Below are 13,117 nucleotides of genomic sequence, written 5' to 3'. Positions count from 1 at the left end.
ATACTTGATCCTTTGAGAGGTTTTTGCCTTTTACGGTGGTGACACAGTGGGTTACATGGTCCTCGGGGTCGGTTGTGCCATCGTATATTTTCAAGTAGGGCGGCATTTTAAAAGTTTTCTGTATGGCGTGCGGGGCAGTGCCGTCATTGTATGGCTGTTCGACGAACCGACTGGCATCTCTCTTCGGTAATAACTTAGGAGCTCCCGGTATTTTATCGATCCTTTATCGGTGCTCTCTCATTTGGTCCTGAAGTGCCTTGTTCTCATTTTCTATTTCTTCCATCCTTTTTAGAACGGTTATGAGGGCGTCATTACCTGAATTATTAATAATATTGTGAGTGATACCTGTTGTTGCGGGGGGGGGGAGTTTATCATGTCACTCATTTTCTGGTGGCATAGCACAAGTTCTTGCGGTGGCTGCGGCTACGCCCTGAACGGACTTATGGGAATGCTGGTCAGTGTATTAGTTAACCAGGTTTCAAGGAGTTTCCTTATCGCTGGCGGTGCCTCTTCTCCCATGGATATGGAGGCTATCTTGCCAAGGGATTTTGTGATGCTGAAATAGGGAAGGGGTGATCCACCCCGCCTAGGAGAGGCATTGGGAGTTGCGTCCTCGTCCACCGCCTCCGAGCTCTCGTAGATGATGTCCATGAGGTTGGTTGGGAGGTCACTGATAATTCTTATTCTTTCTTCTTTGTTACCTGCCATGTTAGATCTATGCAAGTGGAGAGAAAAAAGGTTTTTTTTTATGTCAGCAACCAGTGCCGGTTGTAGATCTAGAAGAAACTAAAAAGCTTAGCTAGGATAATGACTCTAGATATTAAGCACAAGGATGCAAGATAGATAGATCTGAGTTTGCATATGATTGACGATAATAAATCTGAAATACTAAATGAGATATATCTAGTAATAAATGTCAATAAATGGTATTTATATAAATAAATAGAATGATTCGCCGGATAATGAATGGACAAGGTGAATATTCTACTTGACAACAGTGAATGACAGATAGATCCAAGATTTGTATGAACAATTCTTGGATCTGGTGGAAAAGTGGGGAATAATATGAACGAGAATCTTTATAAAAGGTAGCCTTTATGTTTTTATCAAAGAGAGTTTCCCTCTATAAAGTGTTCTTATCAGAAATATATTACATACCCTTATCATTGTCCCTTTTTTCTCTATATATGGACCTATTTTCTTAGAAAATCCTAATAATATAAATACCCGAAATATTCACTAGAATATTCCCCTTCTTAATACCCTATTCTGACAAATTAGCCATTACAAGTCCCATCACTAATAATCGATCTCGACGTCGACCCTTATTGACAATTTGACTGCGATCTCTATTGATACCTCTACCACGACTTATATCGACACCGCAACCATTAATCTCGCTATGGCTTAGGTGAACTCGACCGATGACATTCATTAATGCTATTTTATACGAAATATTCCAAGGGCATATTTTTGGCCTATATAATCCGCAGCAGTGAAATAGATATGGGCCATCATGCCGCTGCGCAAAACGAGATTTCAAATATTGAAACAGGCATAGGCTATTGTGTCTTGCATTTTGCTATCTTTTCTAAACCTTCTCCCCTTTTTTTTGACAAAATACATAAGTTATCCCCTAAACAATGGACCAAATCTCTGTTACACACTTTTTGTGAACGAAGATAACCTTACACACTCAACCTTTCTAAAATGTGCCTAATACACACCACTTTTTCTTTGACCAATTTTTCAAACTATGTGTAATATCACGCACTAATAAAGTCTTAACACGTGTCATTATTTTTTAATTAAAAATAAAAAAAATTAAAATTACAACCCCCTCATCTTTTTCATCTAAACCACCATGGCTACAGTCTTCTTCCTCTCCTAATCATCAACCACCATAGCCTCTTTTCCCATCTTTCACTTAAAGAAAGCCACCATTAACTAACAAAAATTACCAGCAAAAAAACTCTAAAATTCATCTTTACCACAGAAATGGAATCAGAAATTTTGAACCCAGATCCGCCTTGTTTTTCATTTCTCTTCGGTAAGAGTCCACTCACCATTAACTACCATCACCTTGTTTTAATTTTCTATTTGTGTCATTCCGACTTCCACAACTGAAGCAACGAGGTTGTAATAATAAAGAGGAAAATATATTTCCTAGAGAAGAAGATTAAGACATTCACCCTTTAATAAAATTAAAGAATGTGCTTTTGTGCAAAAGCTTGAGCTAAGCTTTAATGGTTGGGACAAATTTCGAAAATTCACCCTTCCGAAAAATTTGATTTCACCACACCAAAAACTCAAGCTAAGTTTCTCTGCAAAAAATATAATCTTCTATGCAAAATCTGGAGCCAAGCTTGAATGGTTTGGGGGAGCTAATAAAAGCTTTAATATCTGAATCAAATCACAATTTTTCGGACAAAAGATATGCAAAAAGCAAAAAACTAATCAACGAGAACATATATGAAAAATCATGGTGCGTTTATTTGAGAAGAAGGAAATCGGGTAGTGGAGAGAAGTGGGTCTAAGTGTTAAGGAGCAGTCATGGCAGATTTGTGAATTTTTTAAACAATGAAGAAGATGACTCGATTTAAATTTTTTAGAAAACTAAAAAATGACATATACACAAAAATTCTCCTGTTCACGTGCTTCACTTGTTGGAAAAAACACGCACTAACCACATGGGCAAAATGGTGTGTATTAGACACACTAAAATATTGAGTGTGTAAGATAATTTTCGTCTGCAAAAAGTATGTAACAAGGATTTGGTCTATAATTTAGGGGGTAACTTATGTAATTTGCCCCTTTTTTTTGTTTGTTTGTGGGGGATGTTACCTCTTAACTCAAATATATCCAATGTCAAAATAGGATTGATGTTGTTCTGTGTTTACTCCAGAAGTAAAGCAAAGAACATTAGCCATTTACAAGTTTCCGTTTGGTTTTTTATTTTTTTCCTCCTTTCATTTATTGAAATAGGAAGTTTGATTCTAGACTTGGTTTGATTGTATTGTCGCAAGAAACCTAAGTTGTTCTTTACTTGTAACATAGTTTGATAGAGGTTCAAGTTGCCCAAATTTCAGGTTCAGGGCCCCATGCCATGCCTCAACTTGTAGACAAGAGATGACTGTCCTGACTTGATTCATACATATACTTACATAATGGCCTTAAATAATTCTTTCTGAAATTTTATATTTATAAGAGTAGTAAATGTATGTGCACCAGCGCAACGGGTTAACGGTAAAAAAGTAATACTACTTTGCATTCACAGATTTACTGCGAAATGAAGTTGGACTTTAAGTATAAGCGAGGCTTGCTTAGTTGGTAAAAGCACTTTCACTTACGGCTGTTAGGTCCTGAGTTCGAGTCACGCTGAAGAGGAAATATAGAAACACTGTAGATCCTTCTAATTTGGGAAGAGTTTAAAAAAAATTTAAAAAAGAAGAAGTTGGACTCTAAGGACTATTAATGGCTTGACTTGAATCATGAACCTTTTAATAAAACAAAAAAAAATATTCCCAATGTGATATAGATGATCTATCAATTGATTATGCTTTTATTTATTAATATCAGCTATATGATTTTTAAGAATTTGTATTTAGACAATTCATCGCAATTAACGATTTTTTTCATGGTCCACATACCTTCTCCTACAGAAAAAGTTAATTTGGTCGATATGTGCAAACAAAATTTGTTCTTTGTCAACAAGGTTTTTATTTTGAGAGGTTAGAACTTGGATCTAATCAAAGCTGCTAGCCTGCTAGATGACAAAGGTTTGTCCCAAATCTTCAACTTTTTTAGTGATTATTATAGTAATTGTCGTCTAATTAAGCATCAAAATTTGTGAAATCAATTTCCCGCCACAACCTCAGGCAGCCAGCAAAGGTTCATCTTCAGCTCAAATTTAAAATTGTTACACATTTCTGACTCTGCACATATTAACCTAAAATTCTGAATTCTAGTCATAACCGATCCAAGATAGCCCGGACCGATGTAGTGTATAGCTTATTTATTCGTCGAAATTTAATAGCTTTGTTCAAACTTTTAATCTATGCTAAGAAATTCATCAAATAAATATATATAACAAATCTTAAATTTAATAAATTAAATGAAACTCAAATTCTTAATCCCCCTCTCGATATAGGATATATCAGTGCACGTGAACCAAGTCAACAAAAAATCTCCATTTCCCCATCAGTCATAGGCCCATTCCTCCTTTCTTTGTAACAACAGTGCATTACACAAAGCGATATTCTTTTCTTTTTATTTCCCTTTTCACACTTTTTCTTTTCTTCTCTCTCAACCTTTTTGCTTTATAAGTACCCTTTTTCTTCCCTTCCCTGACCCTTTTCTCAGATGGAGCATCTCACTTCATTAGGTTGTTCTCTAGTATGGCTTCTTTTATTACAGTTTTATGTAGTTTCATCAGTTGTATTATATAGGCAGCATCACCATAACAATAATAATAACCCAAATAACAGAAGCCCAATACTTCAAGGGAACCAAACATCATGTTCTCTGTTTATGGGTACTTGGGTTTATGATGAAACTTACCCATTGTACCAATCCTCTTCTTGCCCTGCTGTCGATGTTCAGTTCAACTGTCAACTTTACGGCCGACCTGACACTGAATACCTTAAATACCGTTGGAAACCTGCAAATTGTGAGCTGCCCAGGTACCTGAATCTTGGTTTTTTCCAACAAAGTTTTGATCTTTAGATTCTTTCTTTTTTGATTTGTTGGGGGTGTTTTTTGTTTCTTGATAGGTTCAATGGGCTTGAGTTTCTGTTGAAAATGAAAGGGAAAACAGTGATGTTTGTGGGTGATTCTTTAGGGAGGGATCAATGGGAGTCGTTGATTTGTTTGATTTCAGCTGATGTCCCAAAATCTCAAACGCAAATGTCCAAGAGTTACCCCATTTCAACTTTCAAGTTCTTGGTAAGCCTTTCAATTTTTATGTGGATTTCACAAATATTTTCGCCAATAGGATTCATATTGGTCTCAAATGAGCTTAATTCATACTCCAACTTGCTTGTGATTGAGGCGTAACTGTTAACAAGATTTGTATTGTAGATTTTAGTGTGGTTTGGTCCTAAAACATATGGATGTGTGGTGGAATGCAGGATTATGGAGTGACAATATCGTATCACAAAGCACAATATCTGGTGGACATAGACACTGTGCAAGGAAAGAGAGTGCTTAGATTGAATGATATAAGAGGAAATGCTAATGCTTGGAGAGGTGTGGATGTGTTATCTTTTAACACTGGTCATTGGTGGACTCACAAAGGCTCTTCTCAAGGGTACTTTCCTTTCCCAAGTTTCCTCATTATGTGTTTAGCAATTGGATGTGATTTTTGAGAGGAGGGTGAAAATGGTAATTAAAATGCAGGTGGGACTACATAGATGATGGAGGGAGAATGTATGAAGACATGGATCCATTGGTGGCAATGGAGAGAGGGCTAAGAACGTGGGCAAGATGGGTTGATTCCAACATTGACAGAAGTAGAACCAGACTCTTTTTTCAGGCCACTTCCCCTAACCACTACGAGTATGTCAACTGTTTCTTCTCTCTTTTTTTTCGCCTCCAAAAATTGTTATCCCTTGGCAATTTCAGTCACTTTTGGATTTCTCTTTTTGACCTATGCTTGCTGCCTTTGCCCCCACATTAGCTGTCATCTAGTACACTCCAACTTGGACCTTATAACCCTAAATCTTTAAATTTTTAACATTCATTAAATTAAAGCATTTCAAATTTAGAAGGAAAAAAAGTACTCCATCGTTTAGAACAAAATAAAACCATTTTCTTGAAACGTTGTGTGTCGTAGAGAAAATGTAGGACCACTTCAGATTGAGGTCATGACTGTTGCATTATTCTGGCTCGCTTGTCTCGTCGGTGTATATAATAACAGAAGCTTTTCACATGTGTTGTACTTGTACCCACTTGTGGGAACTCCAAATTCAATAGTGGATTACAAATTATTATACGTACAATTTACTATTAATTTATACAATTTCATATTTACTTAATATTTCAAGTTTTATCTTTACATTGATATTTTTCTTGTGAACTGACTGTTCAACTCTTATTATTTTAATATTATTTTTCACTTTCACTAATATGATATTAAATAGAATTGACCTATAGACAGGACGGATCTATATAGAGCAGAGAGGGTAGTAGGCCACCCGGACACTCGGGCAGAGTTTTATGTAATTTATTGGTATTTCACGAAAACTTTGTATATTATAAATGAGTGGCACCCGAAAGCACAAAATGGACATAGGTGCCATGGTTAGTAAGCAACTTTTGCACACTCAAGATCGAGACCAACAACTACCAGGCAATCCAGTTCGTTCTTCCACTCGGGTCTCTTTTTTCATTTTTTATCTTTTCTCTCTTTTTCTTAATTTCTCTGATTTCTTCATCTTTGTTTTTTCTCTTTGTACAACCTCATTTTTATTATTTAGTTAAATTATATCTTTCTTACTGTTTTCTTTTTCTAGATTTAAACTATTTATATGAATATGATTTTAATCATTTTATTTTTTAATCCATCTAATGTTGTTTTTTTTCTTCTTAATTTCGATAAAGGACGAAATATTTTCATATTGGTTATCGCGTATTTATTTATGCATAAAATATTTTTGTAGAGCGAACCATATTAATTCAAAATAAAACTGAATCAAATTAATTCAAAGCAGCGCGAAGCGACATATTGTACACCCTAATTCGATTTCCTCGATTAGTGGTAGGTTTGTATTAAATATAGTGGCACCCGTAGCTATGAAATCCTGGATCCGCCTCTGTTTATAGGAAGTGCTAAACAAAATATATACCGTTAGGATAACTATAAACTAATGTAAACGTTTTGGCAGCTCAAGTGTATGGAACGGTGGTGCAGCGACAACATCGGGAAGTTGTTACGGGGAGACGAGCCCCGTAACAACTACCCTGTTGACTGGCTCAATGAACCCTGGAATGTACTCGGACCAAACGAATGTGGTGCAGACAGTAATAAGGGATATGAACAACCCACCATTTTTGCTGGATATAACATTGTTATCAGCAATGAGGAAAGATGCACATCCCTCTATCTACAGTGGTGATCTCAATTCTCAGCAAAGAATTAACCCTAACAAAGCTGATTGTACTCATTGGTGCCTTCCTGGCCTGCCTGATACTTGGAACCAATTATTTTACTCTGCCCTTTTCTACTAACTTATATAGTATTAGTAGTTTTTTACCTTTTGCTAGCCTATTGATGCAATTCATTTTAAGACACACAAAATGTTCACACTAGTAGTGCAATTAATTATGATGACTTTTAAATGAGTTTATATAGTTACTTAGGCTGTTTAACAGTAAAACTGAATCGGCATTGTAGATTTGTTCTGCTAATTTATTGGATAATGGCTACTTCAAACCCATGGGTTTCTATGTTATTTTTCTTTTTTTATTTATTTACTTCTTGTTCCTTTTTGCTAGACTTGACTCATTCGCTTATCTGTCTCAAAAGAAATGCTGGTTCTTGGAAATTTCTTAAGAATTTCTTTTTATTAATAATTCTATCCATCCAATAATAGGGTCCTTCTGAAATGGGCAAGGGCAGGGCTTAAATGGCAATTAGCAATATAAAAAGTCTAGGTTGATTTTCTGATTCACAAACATGACATTTAACTGATTGCACCTTGTACAAAGGGAAAATGAGATAGGAGAGAGGAAGGAAAAAAGGCCAAGAGAAAAGGGAATGAGACAATAATTTAGGAACTGACAAGCTCCTAAGACTGGCTAACTTGCTACTCAAACAATATTTTATTAATATTGTTCAACACCTTAACCCCCCCCCCCCCCCAACAAGGCCCATCAGGTCTTTATTCTATATTTACATGAACTAATGTTCTTTGATGCAGCAGAACAACTAAAAAGACATGCCGCCCTTCTTAACAGCAATAATAGTAGACTAATATTCTTAATAATAGTAAAACATGCTAAGCTCAAACATGAGCAACAAGTTTTGGACAACACTGCTGCTAGCTCCTAATTATGAGCTCAGGGGCAGCACCAACTCCAACCATAGCTGGCACATTGCCAGTGATCTTTGTGGCCAGTTTCCCATTAGCTAAAGGAGGTAATTTATTCTCATAAGCTGAGTTATGTACATCAATAGCAGCCCTGCCTGAAGGATCAAGGTTCTTTGACTATTAAATCATATAAGAACTGGAAGATAAAGCAGTAGTAATATTTATGGATTAACTACTGAAAACACACATGTTGTTCAGCATGTGTTTTGAGTCCACCTATCCAACTATAGTCTACACCATGACTGAATTGCTCTTTCTTCCTGTATAGGATATGCTGCAGGGCATGTAACATGAAAATGTTAGTTTTAGTCAACAATAAAACCATTCAAATCACTTGTAAATGAGAAATCAGTTGGACCTTTGGGAGGTAAGGATGCTCCTAAGCCCTCCTAAGAGCTCACTTCTCAATCCTCCCTTGCTCAGGTTTAATCTGAAATGGATAAAATCCAAGTCTTAGAGATTGTGGCTCCAGTTATATATACTTCTATCCATCAACAATTGAAGCTCAATTTCTTACCAACTTCCACTCTGGATCAATACTCATGGCAACATTGATGAACTCTTTATCTAGAAATGGGTCGCTAGCTTCTACGCCCCATGCAGATGTTGACTTATTTTCTCTCAAATAGTCATATTAGTGAAGTGCTTTTTATCTGCATAGAAATACAAGAAAAAGGATCAGCATTTCCTCAACTTCTTGTTTTACAGATAAGGTTTAAAACAAGGAACCCCTTTCTTACCTTGCGACATCTCTCCTTGTGGAATTCTTCCTTGTTCGGAGCCTTGTGAAAGTACAAGTAGCCACCAAACAATTCATCAGAGCCTTCCCCAGATATAACCATCTTCACTCCTAGTGACTTAATCTTACGCGACATAAGGAACATAGGAGTGCTTGCTCTGATTGTCGTTACATCGTATGTCTCCATATGGTAAATAACATCTTTAATTGCATCAATTCCATCCTGCAAATGTGGAATATATTGTTTGCCATCAGATAAACAAAACAAAAGCACAAAGGATAATAGATCAAGTAAAAAATTAAAGTTGTTCCATCAAAACCTGAACAGTGAAGTGAAACTCGTGGTGAACAGTTCCCAAGTAGTCAGCAACTACTCTTGCAGCACTGAGATCCGGTGTGCCCTGTACAATGAAAGCAGGCAACTTGGTATCAAGAGTTAAAGAAAAGATCAAGCAAGAGAATTCTCTTTGTTATCTTTTAATCACAAAAGTCCCAGGATCAAATTTGAATTCAGGATCTAGAAACAACGGGTTCAAAATGAGTATGATCCTATTAAATGTACACTTCTTTTGTATTTTTATACATAGTTTAGGGCAAAGGTAATAAGTTCAGTTGAACTGAACTATAGAATCTGCTCTAAATACCACCTCTGCTCAAGATTGACTGACCTCAATGCCAACACAAAAGGAATGAAGTTGTGCTCCCCACTGCTTGGCAGTCTTTGTGCCAGTCAAGTAACGAGCAGTAATCGAAGCAACCAAGGATGAATCGAGTCCCCCGGAGAGCAAAACACCAAAAGGGACATCAGTCATCAACCTTTTGATAACAGCCTGCACAATGATATCCAGCCTTAGAACCAACATGTTGGATCCATTTCAACAACAACAATAATAACTCACATTTTCAAAGGCGCGCCTGAGAACTAAGGGATCATAAGGAGTGGAAGGAATAGCCTCAGAGAACCAAGGAGGATTGTACCACCTCCTAAAGCCACCATTCTTGCTAGAGTACGAGTGTCCGGTGGGAAAACTTCAAAATGTTCGCAGTCATCATTCAAGCCCTTAAGCTCAGATGATATCCACACAGACCCTGAGACAAAACAGAATTATAATACCAAATTAACAAGTACTATAAAGATTCAAAATGGTAATTTCAAATAGCAAAGTTTTCAACTGAGAAAATTGCATAGAAAACTACAAGTCCCCAACCAATGTAAAGGGAAGCAATTCCAATGGCATCACGAGCAACAAGAAAGCTGTTATCTCGAGTATCCAATAACACAAAAGCGAACATCCCATCCAGCATATCCACAAAATCTTCACCATGTTCTTCGTACTGATTAATGTACATAAAGATGATGAAATAATGAGGGGATAATTTTACATATACATACATGTTTCCTAAGTTGGAAGATGAGTAATCTAGATTACTCACTAGGTGTACAATGACATCACAGTCACTTCCACTCCGGAACTTATGATTAGGCAATTGCTTGCGAAGTTGCTCATGGTTGTAGATTTCTCCATTTACCTGAAATTTTTGCATGTAATTAATCATCAACTATTTGAAGGAAAACGACACTAAATGGAGGAAAGGATAAAATGAATCATATCGGTCGTCGACCCCAACTTGTATCGAATTAAGTGCAGTTGATTGATTGATAGATTAATAGTTCATTGTCAATCATCAGTTTTCATTTCATCATTAAACTTGTATAGGCCAAAATCCGTCCCTAGGAAATTTAGCGTAATATGGCATTAAGGAAAGAGTCGGTCGAGCTCGCTCAAGGTGCACCAAAGTCATTGGCCGAGGTGCCGACATGAGCCGTAATCGAGATGTCGACAAGCGTCGTAATCGAAATGTCAACAAGGGTCGAGAAGAATACAAAGACTACCTTTTGATAAAGATCCTTGTTCATATTATTCCCCACCTTTCCACCAGATCTAAGGATTGTTCATACAAATCTTGGATCTATCGGTAACTCATCATTGTCAGGAGAAACATTCATTCAACCCATCCATTATTGGGTGAATCATTCTCTTTATTTACTTAAATGCCATTTATTGCCATTTATTGTTAGTTATATCTCCATCAATGTTCATGCTTTAAGAATATTCCGCACTTGTTGTCATCAACTATTTACGGGATCTGTCCCAACCTACTGCATATTTTAGAGATTAGTATCTAGAGTTATTATTCTTAACTTGATTTAACCCCTTATTATATAAACTAAATATTTTAACCCGAAATTACACTTTTTGGTCAACAATTTGGCGTCTGTGGGGATTTTCTAGCTAAGTCTTTTGGTTTCTTCTAGATCTGCAACCAACACTGGTTACTGACAAAACAAAAGTAAAAAGAAAAACCTTCTTCTCTCTACATGCATAGATCTAACATGGCAGGTAACAGAGAAGAAAGAACGAGAATAATGAGTGACTTTCCAACCAACCTTATGGACATCAACCACGAAAGCTCTGAGGAAGTGGACGAGGAAACAACGCCCAATGCCTCTCCTAGGTGAGGTGGATCACCCCCTCCCCACTACAGCATCACCAAATCCTTTGGCAAGACAGCCTCCACATCCGTGGGATAGGAGACACCACCAGCGATAAGGAAGCTTTTTGAGGCTTGGCTAACTGATACACTGACCAGTGTCCTCCATAAGCCCGTTCAGGACGCGGCTGCAGCAAAGGCGAGAACCTGTGCTGCATCACCAGTGGACGAGCAACATGATCAACCCCCTCCTCCACCCACGACGACATGTATTACTCACAATATTGTTAACAATGCAGGCGACGACACTCTCACAGCCATTCTGAAAATGATGGAGGAAATGTAAAACGAGAACAAGACACTTCGGGATCAAATGAGATAAAACCAAGAAAGGATCGATAAAATACCGGGTGCTCCTAAGTTATTGCCGAAGAGAGATGCTGGTCGGTTCGTCGAGCAGCCATACAATGATAGCGCTACTCCACATGCCATACCAAAGACCTTTAAAATGCCGCCTTATCTAAAAATATACGATGGCACGACTGACCTCGAGGATCATGTGACCCATTATGTCACCGCTGTGAAAGGCAATGACCTCGCCAAAGAACAAGTATCCTGCATGTGAGCACCTATTTTTTGACTATATTTGAATTTTTATCACCTTTTACTATGTAAATATTTTTAAAAATTTAATATATATATTTTTAGATTTGTTATATATATTTTTTAATATAGGGTAAGAATTAAAATGTCAAATTATTACTATTAGTATTATTTTTATTTTTTTATCTTTATTTTAAAATAAAATAAATTTAAAAAAACGAAAAAATTAATTTTTTTTTAATTTTCGGATGGAAATAAAATAATAGGAAAATTAAAAATATGGAATAAAAAATTAAAAGTAAAAGTAGGTGGAAATTATTTTTTTAAAAAGTAAAAGAAAGTGGAAAATTTAAAAACTAAAAGTAAAAGAATGTGAAAATTTTAAAAAATAAAAAGTAAAATAAAGATGAAATTAAAAAATAAAAGTAATTGTAGCTGATTTTTTTTTAAAAAAAAAGTAAAAGAAAGTGAAAATTTAAAAAATAAAAGTAAAATAAGTGAAAATTAAAAAAAGAAAAGTAAAATAAGTGAAAAATAAAAAAAAGTAAAGTAAAAAAGGTGAAAAATTTAAAAATAAAAGTAAAGGAACGTGGAGAATTATTTGTTTTAAAAAAAAAAGAAAAATGAGAAGTGGGAATTCTTTTTAATTAAAAAATAATAAAATAATAAAATAATAAATAAAATCTGAAAAATTTCGAATCTTTTTTGTATAAATAGAAGAGAAATGTGAGGAGAAAAGGAGGGGGAGAAGGAGAAAAAAAAAGGGAGGAGGGAATTGACAGAAATTATTTTTTCTTCTTCTACGCTAAGGGAATTTTTACTCGTGTCATTCTTTCTTCGTCTTTTATTCAAACAGTCCAACAAGTCATCACCCAAAACACAACAAAAATACTTCATAACGTCATTTTTTACACGCCAAAAAGTGGAGTCAATAGTAGAGGTCGAGGATTCCGTTGGAGCTCTGTTCACTAGGTTTGATGTTATTCGTCGCTTATGCTTGTTCGTGAGTTATTGTACCTGTTCTTGGAGACTCATTTAATTGAAAATTTTGCATTAAAGGTTTATTCTTCCCTCTGTTCTTTTTATCTTATTTCATGTAATTTTATTTATTTGCCTTTAAACTTTATAAATAATAATGTAAGTTAGTCCTTAAATGTTATATGCTTAATCATATTTTTGAAAATATGGTATT

General features: G+C 35.8%; 2 protein-coding genes and 1 pseudogene across 2 annotated transcripts; 1 reads left to right on the top strand and 2 right to left on the bottom strand.

Annotated features, from left to right (window-relative positions):
* Positions 1–4,254: 4,254 nt before the first annotated feature.
* On the top strand, positions 4,255–7,434 carry LOC104085901 (protein PMR5-like). Its single transcript, XM_009590018.4, has 5 exons — positions 4,255–4,682; positions 4,773–4,944; positions 5,130–5,308; positions 5,398–5,556; positions 6,885–7,434. Exons 1-5 carry the CDS (start codon positions 4,363–4,365, stop codon positions 7,225–7,227), a joined length of 1,173 nt encoding a protein of 390 aa, XP_009588313.1. The 5' UTR covers positions 4,255–4,362; the 3' UTR covers positions 7,228–7,434.
* A 605-nt stretch (positions 7,435–8,039) lies between these two features.
* Positions 8,040–8,382, bottom strand: LOC138891459 (asparagine synthetase [glutamine-hydrolyzing]-like). The gene is made up of 2 exons (XM_070178944.1): positions 8,278–8,382; positions 8,040–8,207 (listed from the first exon to the last, which is right to left on the bottom strand). The coding sequence occupies exons 1-2, from the start codon at positions 8,380–8,382 to the stop codon at positions 8,040–8,042; spliced, it is 273 nt and encodes a 90-aa protein (XP_070035045.1).
* A 448-nt stretch (positions 8,383–8,830) lies between these two features.
* On the bottom strand, positions 8,831–11,591 carry LOC104085900 (asparagine synthetase [glutamine-hydrolyzing] 1-like; annotated as a pseudogene).
* Between the last annotated feature and the right edge of the window lie 1,526 nt (positions 11,592–13,117).

This window comes from Nicotiana tomentosiformis, chromosome 6 (genome assembly GCF_000390325.3).
Source record: "Nicotiana tomentosiformis chromosome 6, ASM39032v3, whole genome shotgun sequence".
NCBI lineage: Eukaryota > Viridiplantae > Streptophyta > Magnoliopsida > Solanales > Solanaceae > Nicotiana > Nicotiana tomentosiformis.
The sequence above is the reverse complement of the archived record's forward strand: the minus strand, read 5'-3'. Positions and strand labels throughout refer to the sequence as shown.